Source organism: Bombus fervidus, chromosome 4 (genome assembly GCF_041682495.2).
Source record: "Bombus fervidus isolate BK054 chromosome 4, iyBomFerv1, whole genome shotgun sequence".
In the NCBI taxonomy this organism is placed as follows: Eukaryota; Metazoa; Arthropoda; class Insecta; order Hymenoptera; family Apidae; genus Bombus; species Bombus fervidus.
In genome coordinates, this window is record NC_091520.1 from 17,553,293 (window position 1) to 17,565,669 (window position 12,377).

At 30.2% G+C, this 12,377-nt stretch overlaps 1 protein-coding gene across 5 annotated transcripts; it reads right to left on the reverse strand.

Moving 5' to 3' along the window:
• Nucleotides 1-341: 341 nt before the first annotated feature.
• Nucleotides 342-11,240, reverse strand: Pfk (ATP-dependent 6-phosphofructokinase). Of its 5 annotated transcripts, XM_072002631.1 has the most exons (18): nucleotides 10,549-11,238; nucleotides 8,958-9,078; nucleotides 8,717-8,868; nucleotides 8,461-8,650; nucleotides 8,175-8,385; nucleotides 6,955-7,063; nucleotides 6,282-6,470; nucleotides 5,995-6,185; nucleotides 5,853-5,928; nucleotides 5,398-5,424; nucleotides 5,262-5,282; nucleotides 4,876-4,977; nucleotides 4,604-4,810; nucleotides 4,035-4,187; nucleotides 3,618-3,942; nucleotides 3,321-3,543; nucleotides 3,088-3,250; nucleotides 342-2,217 (listed from the first exon to the last, which is right to left on the reverse strand). In XM_072002631.1, exons 2-17 carry the CDS (start codon nucleotides 9,049-9,051, stop codon nucleotides 3,109-3,111), a joined length of 2,412 nt encoding a protein of 803 aa, XP_071858732.1. In that variant the 5' UTR covers nucleotides 9,052-9,078; nucleotides 10,549-11,238; the 3' UTR covers nucleotides 342-2,217; nucleotides 3,088-3,108. The 5 variants fall into 5 exon arrangements, with proteins under 5 accessions (XP_071858732.1, XP_071858733.1, XP_071858731.1 ...); XM_072002632.1 differs by lacking the exons at nucleotides 342-2,217; nucleotides 6,955-7,063 and adding an exon at nucleotides 7,868-7,976 and having other exon boundaries at nucleotides 3,001-3,250; nucleotides 10,549-11,240; XM_072002630.1 differs by lacking the exon at nucleotides 342-2,217 and having other exon boundaries at nucleotides 3,001-3,250.
• Nucleotides 11,241-12,377: the final 1,137 nt, after the last annotated feature.

The window sequence follows — 12,377 nt, forward strand, 5'->3', positions numbered from 1 at the left end:
GGTCAATGTATTATTACCGTATGCATGTATTTCTCATATTCTTGTGGTATTAATTGAAAAATTAATTTTTTCTGACATATAATGAAAATTATCACAGTTAACGATATTTTATGCATTATTATACGGATGTTCTATTGTTTGTAAGTGCGATGATCAGCCTGATCCAGATAATAGTTATATATGTATTTCTAAAACTTCTATGAAAAAAAAGTTATTGACTAATGATGAAGAGATAATTAAAAATCATTTATAAACAATATCCAATTTCCTATACATAATAAATTATTCACATGTGTATAAAATTGTTGAATATAACAATAATATTAAATCATACGACAGGAAACATTATAAGATACACTTTATTAATAGTATTAGGTACATTTTTAGTGGTCACAATATTCTTATACATATTCCTATGCATTTATTGTTAAAACTATGCAATCACCACAAATATTTCGCGACACTTTAAATATTTATCTATAAATAAATATGTTAATAGTTACGTGACGGTACAGGGAAAATACATATTTAACAATTCAATATTGGAACAAAATAATTTCTAAATTTCATATATATTATGCCAGAGATAAACTGTAAAATTCATTGATCAACAATGAGTCGAAAATATACCTCTGTAATCGTAAAAATAATACTCTTCCAACGTTATATTTTCATTATATTATTAGTTAATCATAGTGGTATGATATTAACGCTTGTGTATTTGTACATTATATGTTTGTATTAGCATGCTTAGCAGTGGAACAATAATCTGTCTGCTCTGATGCACTTAAATGAACACATATGATATACGATCAAAATTCGGAATTTATACTTAAAGTTATATAAAATACATCTTGTGTCTGTGTGTGTTGTAACAGTTCTATTTTCATACACAAAAGCGGATCGGTGTACTTATTTACACATGCTTTATAATATATTACTTTTGTTTATCCTTATAAATTTTTACAATTTCCTTTATATCCGATACTTTTTTGATCATCCACTCTTGTATTGATAACTATTCAAATTTGAAGCGCAGATCCTCCATTGATTAGGCCATAATAAGTTTATATTTTTAACAATCATACGTAATATGCGAAGGCAATGTAAAGAGGATATCTTCGAGAATCATTATAACCCTTTGAGAGTGTTATCTTCACAGATACAGTTTCGTTTATATTGAATAATATCTTTTCTTTCATATGCTTGTCAACAACATCTATTGTCTCGGTATTTTGCTAAATTATTTGCATTTACAACAACAATTTTAAATAAACAACATGCATAATCCTCCCTAAAATATACACGTAATTTTGCTGTATTAAACTAGTTTAGGATTCAGTGACAAATATAAACTAGATTATTTTATGTTATGTTCGTGAGACGTTGTTCTGTATCTCAAATAAAAATATTTCATATCCTGACCCGATTGTTGTTGACTTAGATGAACGTGTTTACATTTTTAAAACGGTAGTCAGAAATGTAGACGTTCTTTAATATTGCAACATTGTAAATCGAAGCACGACTTGTAGTATTTTATATTAAATGGACGTGTCAGTCAGTTCCTTGAAAATCTTCTTTATGTGTTTCTTAATTGTATCACCGAACTTTAATTAACATCATCTTATCAAGTTTTTAAAAGAGAGATAAATTCAATAAATACCATGATCGTCAAAACATTAAAAAAATTTACGATTCTAAAATTTTGTAGAAATTGTTCTTTTCTACATTCAAGAAAACAATATCGAGTTTAATATCTGTACGACTTGTCGAGATGAATACACATGATAATACACGAGTATAATAATAACACGAATTAAATCTAAATATTCCTGTGGTCACAAGCCTTAAATCTTAGCAAAATCTTTTAATGTTATATGCAACCAGTAAGACTTAGGTCTTTAGTTTGCCCTAAGTATCGCTTGTCGTTGCAAATTATATTTTGAGGTAGACAAGTATATTCTTCAAATAGCTTTTCATAGCTATAGGTAAAGCTAAATCAAATGATAAGTTTTCATTTAAGAAAGATGCCACATTACGTTTAATTTTATATCTTAATAGACCACAAATATAGCCTAAATTTACTCGCAAGATCGTAAAATAGCCATGAAAGAGCTGTAATTTGATTCTTAGTTCACATTGCAACCAACAGTATTGGAAAGGGTAGAATATAATACCCTCTAAAAGCGTTGCCATACTGATGAATTTCTGTTAAAGCTACAAGAAAAAATTAAGTGTCAAAAATTTCATGCATTTTTAAGATTAATACAATTGCAATATAATTATTGTGAGTGGTATCAAGATTTTAAATAGACAAGGATAACAAATTTGATGCTAAATGTGTTTAGAATGTTCATAAAATCTAAAACTGGAAGCTATTGTACTCGAATGTCGTATTGAGAGATTAAAATCGTTAATTGTATTAATTTTTATCGTCATATTCGTATAGAATTATATTATCTTGTATGTTCCTTGATTATGTTATAATATTTAAACGTTGTTTTACATTACATTAATAGGTATTTATATTTTCATTTGTTCTATTTTCAGGTGTATATATATGAGTACGCGCGCACACGCGTACCGATGGCAATGACAATAAATACTTGTACACTCAGTACAAGAATGTAATTTTTTATTCTCATCAATGAAAATATTCGTTACGATGTCTTACTACCTGTTTCATTCTTTTATATTACTAAAATATAGTTTACCTTCATGTTTCAGGTACTATCTTTGTACCCCCTACTTCTTGTTGAATTTTAAGTCGCAATCAAAATATATAAATTCACTATTTTTTAAACAAAATATTAATCTATACTCTTGATTATGTCAATAATATGCAGTAATTTACTATTTATTAAGATAATTCACATTAAGGAGATTAAGTTATATTAGAGCGCATTTCGCCAAAATAGTTAATCTATACTAAATCTCATAGAATATTAAATTTTACGATTGTATATCTGAAGTTCCACTTTTTTTTTTTTCTCTCCCGCAAATAACAACGGAAAATAATTATTATAATGCCATACAATACTGTTTAACAAAATCTACAATTAACACTGCATATTTATGGAACATTACCTTTCATCACATGCATGTAATTTATACAAGAGGATCATTATCAAGATCCATTTCTTCTACAGTGATATAAAGTCCTTCTTCCTCGTATGTAGACTCGTGTTTTGCTAAAACTTTGAGTAATGGCCGTAATTTCATCCACCACTGATATGTCGGAATGCGGTGTCTGAAAATTTTACGAAACGTAAGTACACATTTCCGATGAAAATCAACTGCGATGCATTCCGGTTACTTACTCGAAATCCGTAACTTCAATAAGTTCTGTAAACGGCGTAAATCTATACTGTCTTCGCACAATACCAATCATAACTGCACTATCAGCATCCATCGCCGTTATCTTATTGCCGTCGTTACTATATTTTTTTAATTGTTCGGTAAACCACTCAACTGCCTTAGACCCCATTTTTGTGCCCAAATTGCGATCAAATGGAGTCGGTGAACCACCTTGTTGCATGTGACCTATAAAAAAATTTTGTAACTTGAGATCTATTGTTATTTAAAATATAAGACAGTATCAATTGTTAAACATATACCAATAATGTTCATTCTACAGCTGAATAGACCCTTTCCTTCTTCGCTAAAAAGTCTCTGCATAAAATCTGTATTATAATTCAAGTTAGCATTTTCATTTCTCAAAATAAGTCCTCTCTGTACACCTTCAGACATTTTTGCTGCCATCGCAATGACATCTTGATTTAAGTCTTTAATATTAAACTTCTCTTCGAAAATATATGCTGCGTCAGCACCTCCGGCTAATCCAGCGACCGTAGCTAAATAACCGCAATATCCACCCATAGTTTCAATAATAAATACTCGACGCTTTGTACCTTGCGCCGATTGACGAATTCGATCACAGATCTAAGAATAACACAGATACACTTGACTAAATGAAACATTATACCAATAGTTTTGTTATAAAAAAAACATATACACAACGTAAAAAATTCTACCTCTGTAATTTCATTTAAAGCAGTGTCACAACCTAATGAAAACTCGGTTCCTGGAACGTTATTGCTAATAGTGGCCGGAATCATAGCAATAGGAATTCGAAATTCTTCATACTTGTCCCTGGCGTTGAAAAAGGTAAGTCCTGTTTGATAACCCTTTTAGAAAAACAGCAACAATATCACATTATCACAGAGATGGCGGTTAATCTGACAGATACATACAGAATTTGTTAAAAAATCTGTATATGTGTATCATAGGAATATATTATTTCTGTGAGAAATTTCTATATTTCAAACGTACTAATATTATTCGTGATGAATGTTTTTGGATTCTTACGCGTCCATCAATGAAGAATTCTAATTAGCTTATATAATTGTTCCTTTTCTTATCCTTATTACTATTAATGTTTAATATCTATACTAGATTTAATAATTATTAATAGTATCTGTTTTAATAAAATGAAATTTGTAATAATTTTTATATAAAAATCAGTCATTAATACCATAAATACACCGCGATCTATGACGGAATTATTATAACCGAGATCTTCACAGAATTAAAGAACCATTACCTCAAACCCTCCTATGATGAGCAAAGCTTGAATTCCGTATTCTTTAAGTCTCTGAGCAATTTGAGGCAACTGCTCCTCTTTGGGTGGGGCACGTTTAGTTCCTAAATAAGCACCACCTTGTGCTACCCAACCAGTGACAGAAGGCCAATCCATCAATTTAAATTTCCCAGCCATAAGGCCCATTATTCCGTCGCAAATACCATATACCTGAAAGTTTGTAACATGAGATCCTGTATTACTATATAAGGATGTACTCATTTTTAAGACGATACCTTATCACCTCGATATATACAGTTCCGAACGAAAGAACGCACCGCAGCATTCATACCACAAGAAGGTGAACCAATATGCATCACGCCTAACGTATAGTGTTGCTGTAATAAAATTTGGCGTTAATATTGTGGGGATATTTGATCTTGATTCATGCAGCGTGCACATAAAAAACAAATGCATTCTGCAATTTAACATAATGTTTGATATCAAGACTTTTAGAGTGCTTGTGGTTTCTTTTATTCTAGCAGAAACACTTATTACAGGTTATAACAATGTTATATTTGTTTAGTAATAAAAGAAATAAAAGAAATAAAAGAAATAAAAGAAAAGAAACAGACAAAAGAGAATAAAAATAACATCAAGATTTAGAAGTTAGTTAACTCACTTGTCCACATAAAGTGAATTGCTAATTTAGAAGGAATAGATGAGACTGTTAGAAAGGCTATTTTATGATGCATTAAAATTTAATATTCAGCAAAAAATATATACACTTATAGTTTCTTCTCTCAACACAGATTTACCTTTTTTAATATCGGGCCATTACTTTCCTGAAGCAGCATTAAATAAAAGATATAATATAGGCAAATCTTCACTTTTTATATATTCTAGATACCAGAACTAAAAACCTTCACATGTGTTTTTTATATGATTCATTATGTAAGGTGTTCCGCAGTCGTGGTACAACAGAAAAAAAATAATTCGAAACGAATTTTCATGAATAGTAAACATTCGGTAATGAATATTCAGACTTGATTTTCGAAACAAAACTCCATATGAAAAATCTTTATTCTATACTTTTAAATTATTTGGATATCAGGAATCGTCTGTTTTCCGATCGTACCACAATTTCAGAAAAAACCTGTATATTTATTCAACTGATTTCATATTTATTATTTTAATAATCTTATATTCAAAGTTTGATAGAAGGCTTTAGGTTCATATCAATCTTTATATTATATGCAAAATTGCAACATACCTTACTAGGGTCGTGATCTACAGGTGCTTTCAAACGGGTTAACATTTTATACGTATCCAAATTACGAGCAAATCCCCTAAAAATATTTACAAAATGAAATATAATTAATGTTTTATTTCAGTATGTAGTATGGATAACATACTTTCCACGAAGTTGAACAGCAAGATCCCAATTTTTATCAGCCATAGCTTGTGCTACTGCTTTAGTACGACGAACGCACTCCATAAGAGGTAATCTAACAGCTTGATTACCATCCAGTGTAACAACACATGCTTCAGTGTCTGGTTTCGCTTCCATCAATGCCATTACTGCTTCTGCTCCCATTCGACAACCCTGTAAGTTATTACTAAATTAATGTAATACTTTTGTCTTTAATACGTTATTGGAAAAGAACATCATGGTACTGTGTATACTTATACAATAACTAACCAGAACTCTATCAAAAGCTGATGGATTACCACCTCTTTGAACATGACCAAGAACTGTAATCCTTGTGTCTTGTTGCAGTTTGTCTACAACAACTTTATGAACCTTCTCAGCAGTAATTGGTTGGCCGTTTCTATCTATTGCGCCTTCTGCCACAATAATAATGTTAAGTCGTTGTCCTGTGAGTCTTTCCTAAAAAATATGTTTTAAATTTTTATAATCTTACACAATACGTACAGATAAATTGAAGGTTACATAGATAAGTGCAAAGATCGTTTACAAAGAGAATTTAGTTCGAAAGAAATTAAATTGTAGGCGAAAGAAAAGGTAATAATATAGAAATTAATGACATTGATGTTCCAATTTATCTCCTACAAACATGCCAAACATTTAATTAGTTAATTTTAGAAGTAATTAAACGTTACACATGGAACATGGAACTCTCTGAAAGAACATATTGTAACTATAATAAGCTTACCATTAAAAGCAAATAAACTAAACTAAGATTAAAATATCTATAATATTCCTCTTCTTACTCATGAAACAGCATAGCAGCAAACAGCAAACAAGAGCATAAATTTAAAGCAAGGAGTCATTCTGTGATATTACAAGCAATGAGAAAAGTAAATAGTTTTATAGAACTGTTTAAAAAATAAAAAAAAAAAGATGTGCAGACCTGTAATAGCTTTTTGCACAGCTTGTTTGGCCAATCCTGTTCAGGTGGCCACTCTGGGATGAACACATAATCAGCTTCGGAACATATGGCTGCCACTAGAGCCAGGTAACTGTAATAGTATGTTATAAAAGCCAACTAGAAATATTACATTACATATATAACACAGTAACTATAGTATAGTAAAATGGCCAGGTCCAATTTAAACTATTGATAAAAATGTGAAGATAAATAAAGAAAAATGTTACTGGTAAAACATTACAAAAATACAATATTGCAGAAAGTTCAAATTCTTGTTTAGTATTGGTAACAAACTTTTAAAACTGGGAGGAATTTATAATATAAATGACCAAAAACTAATATATTCCTATTCTTCTTGATAACTTAACTATTTTGACAAAGGAGCAGACACACGTTTAATATGAATAAAAATGAACTCAATACAATATAATCTGGCTAATAAATTTAATATTATAGGGAAGCATGATTCATTAAAGACAGTATAATGATTGAGGACGTGCCTGTTGCACAGCTTTGCAAAGTTCCTCAACCCAATCACCTGACGGCGGTACTTCAGGTATAAAGCAATAGCATGCTTCAGAAGATAAACTCGAAGCTAACGTCAGATACCTGAAAGACTTTTATTTTTTCATTATATTCACACTACCTTGAATCGCTTTATTAAAACTTGTCCCTATCCTTACATTAAAAAGTTATTACAAACGAAGTTTTTGGTTCTTTTAATATTCTGCTTAACTGTAAGAAGGTGAGAAGGAATATGTGTACACTGACAACAGAATTAAGCAATTAAAAATACATGGAAGACGAAAACACAAATTATTGAATTTGTTAAACTAAATTAGGGGGGGGGGATAACACTGTAACAAAAAATTTAAAAAATTCCTAAACAACGTGCCTGCTCCAATTTTCTACATAATTTATCAGGCCAGTCAGCAGGAGGTGGTGATTCCGGGCAGAAAACAAAGTCTGCCTCTGCTGCTAAGGCACCCACAATTGCCAAATACCTATCCAAAAGGTTGTCATATTTGTAAGAAATAATACGAAAACAGATATCCTTCAATTCATAAAATATTGTGATCGAGTATTTTTAGTGCTGAAATACTAAATTCTTTCGAAATACTAAATAACCAATTATTTTTTTGATTTATTTAGGAAACGAAAATTCTCAGCATTTCACCAATAAAGCATAATGATCAACTTACCCGCAATGTCGACCCATAACTTCCATTATGAATGTTCTTTGATGAGAATATGCAGTACTAACAATAGCATCAATACTCTCAATAATACGATGTAATGCTGAATCGGTACCAATAGTCATGTCTGTCCCACAAAAATCATTATCGATAGAACCTACCATACCAGCAATATGTAAATGTTGGTATTTTTCTGCTTGTTCTGAAGTAATTTCACCTAAAGAAACAGCATCTTAGTAAAGTATACATAAAAATGTAATATTACAATAAAAAATATCGGTTTTTTATTTACCTGCTTCAGCTAATTCTTTTAATAGATCTGACCATTCCTCTTTAAATAAATTTGCACCAGTAAGCGAACCATCACCGCCTATTACAACCAAGTTAGCTATTCCACGAGTTACTAAATTTTTTGCAGCTTTTCTACGACCAGCTCGTTCCCTAAAGTCTTTGCAACGAGCAGATCCTATTACTGTACCGCCCTAAAATACATAATTATAATAGTTTGAATAAAGCTTCAATAAAAGTATGACAAACAAAATACATACTTTATGAATGATACAAGAGACAGATGACCAATTAGCTTCTACAATATTATTTCCACCATCCACCATACCCTGATAGCCTTCATTGATGAAAAAAACTTTACAACCTAGGTAAATACCCATTCTGACAACTGCTCGAACTGCCGCATTCATTCCTAATGAATAAGTTTTATTATTAAAATTTAAGTAATAAAATATCAATTAATATGTATTCCTATTTTATTTCAGTTAATTGATCTTTTACCTTGAGAGTCACCTCCACTAGTAAAGACTGCAAGGCCTTTACCTTTATGACTACCAGGTTTTATGAACCTCTGTGCTGCTATTTCTTCTGCCATCTTTGCTGCGAGATACCAATTATATCCCTGTAATATAACTTTCTGGTAATTATTTACTTATCTTTAGATAAAAAATTCACTTTATTCCTTTATCTAATAATATAATAAGTGCTTGTGATAATTTATTTTATAGATAGATATTAATCAATATGCTTTTTTCATTATTATTACAGAAACAGAATTATCTATTTTTTTCTAATAATCAGATCATGATCTTCCTCGTGGTCATAACAGAAATATTTAATAGCAAAACAAAATATTTTCTCGTAAATACCCATTTCAATTTTGTATCAATCTAGTACAAAAGTACAAAGAATGTATGGAAGAAGAATGTGTTATATCCGCCAAGTTTTCAACTCACTTTTAGAGGAATTTTTGGTTCCTTTTGAATATCAAATAATATTGAACTTTTATCAATATTATTTTCTGTTATGCTTGGAACTGAGGCACATGCCATACAAAAATTAATTTTATCTTTTAAGAAGTTAAGTTCTTTGTCATCTGATAAAAAGATTTATATTATTTTTCAAAATTATTATTATTTATGTTTTAATAACAGAACAGATTCTATACTTAATACATATTACTTTGTTTTGGAATTGGAACATGAGAAGTAACTTCTTCCTTCGACTCTTTCGTTGTGCAAACACATATTTCATCATATTTTATGGACATTATATTATACAAGTGAACATACAAGAAATTTAAACAGACATTAAGAAATAAATTCTTATGCCCTGCATAATATATGTAACCTAAAATAATAAACACTATTTACATCATAAACCAACTCTATTCTTTGTTATAACATGAATATAGTAGCATCCCATTCATTTTAAGGAACTCATTACAAACATTCATGTAACAATCATTGTTTATGCATGTATGAAATGCACTTTTCATATTACAATATACTGTAATAGCCTTTTCTGTATGAGCATACATTGCACAAGAATTAACGCGCAATGACAAAGTAAATAATAAATATAATATAAAATAACAAGATCGAATTTTCGTCGAATAACAATTTATTTCACATTAGATAGTAATTGATCAAGGACGAAGAATGAAAAGTGTAACGAATACACGAACAATGTTAAAGAACGTTACAACACGAAACATCTTCAGCAGTCCTTCGTATTTTAAAATAAGATAGCATGTGTTCAAAGAATCAATGGAATCTAGCACAGTCTCAATCTGTTGTGCATCAAAACATAGGAATAACGATGTTAGTATTGAGTATAGGATAGATCATTGGGATTACTTCATTTGCATGCGAGGTAAAATTCATATATAAAAAGCGTCAAACTAATTTAAACAATGTGTAAATTGGTGAGCAGCAAAGCAGATAAATTTATTAAAAAATTGAACGATAGTCTATTGTATACAAGATAACGTCACATTGTCACTGACAATTGGTCATTTAGTTATTTATTATCTATAAAAAGTACTTTTATATGTGTATACGTAAAGAAAATTAAATAATTTTCAACTCACCGAACAAATATATGTCCAGTTACCAATAAAGATTAGAATGTGGACAATTCTTGCTTGATTTTAAAATTTCTTATACTTGTAGACCTACAATGTTCTGACTAAACAGCAGAGACCGCTTTCGCGTCTTGAGTCCAACTAAAACTGAAGGTGACCTTTACGTGTGCTTCAGCACGAAGTCCCCCACCAGTAATATTTGCTATCCAGCTCTCGCCCCTCCGTCAATGTAAAATTAAATTTAGGAAATGGCCGTAGATGGTGCTAGTGATACATAGGCAGCCAATACGATATTTTCTTGCCGCTGCATTTATTTTACGAAAACTATTTTAAATTCTGCTTACTAAAAATTTATATAGTTTTGCCTGCTTCTATTTTTTGTTGGAAGAAAACTAATTTCTATCTATTCTGCTATATGCTATATGCAAAGATCGATAAATTCTACAAAAAAGACTTCCTATGTATTCATCATTTCGATCACACACATAAAACAGCAAAACATCTTGACTTAACCTATGGATTCAATCATCATTTCCACTAAATAGTTATTGACATACGACCTTTCAAAGACAATGTAATTCATTCTAATAATAATCTGAGATAAAATGAACTTTGCACGTCATAAATAACAATATATAAATATGTACTTTTACGGCTCCTTTACGAATGTTATTTGACATTTAGATATTTTTATTTTCAATCGTGTCACTGAAAAGAACAGAAGTTAAAAAATACTATCTATTTGCTTTTGCTTTAACAAATCAAAATTTCATCAACTACTTGTAGAAAACTTTTATGTCGTCTTATATATATATATACATGTATATAGATTGATCTATGATCAGATTATTAAGTAACGAATTTTTGTCTCTGAAGAAGGAAATCAGTACCGAAAAAAATTATACGTGACGATATTCTTTAAAAAATCAGCTGTAATTGATTTAAAAATCGTTGGTTTTTTATCTCCAGCAATCATGTCAAGATTTGGATAACAGCCCTATGAGCAAAAAATAGTACTCAACTAAACTAAGTACTTTGCAAGTACTCGTTATATGCACTTCGTTATCTTGCCCTATGACTTCATATTTTTAGTACAGAGCACGATGGAACAAAAGATGTTATGTCGAAATATCGTGAACTACTATTAGACCGATTCGATCTTATATAATCGGTTGTATTGGAAAAAAGAAACGAAAAGAAAACTAAACGATAAAAAAATAAAGAGAATCTAGATATTTGAAGAAAATAGATAGTTCTTTTATCAACTACGTCGATTGTATGTAAAGACTCGTATTAATTATTTTGCAGTAGGATTCGTTTCTTGAAAAAATACACGTATGCAAGTACGTATGCAAAGATAAAAAATTATGACGCGACACAAGAATGTAAGGATCTACATACGGATACTTATTAAAAGCCAACTAAATTACTATATTTTCGTAGTCGAATATACAAACATACATATTTTCGTATAAACTTTGAAAGTTAACAAGATGTACAAAGACATCGCGAACCCATTCAATGGCTAAGTTCTTAATTTCAATATAGGTTACCAAAATGTTGCAACACTGCTTTTTCCTTTATTTCAAGAGGGTTAAATTTAAGTGAGTATTGTTAATACACAATCTGTTTTATTAAAAACCAATCCCCTCCACTTCTAGGCTTTTATTCGCTCGAATCAGCGTTGAAAATGATATCAAACAATTTTCATTTCACATCCAACCGAACCTATTTTTACCTATTTTCTAATTCTCTTCAGTATCTACATAAGATGGATCTCGAATCAATGATACCGAAGATAAATTATAACGAAGCTAGCGAGCATGAAAACGATA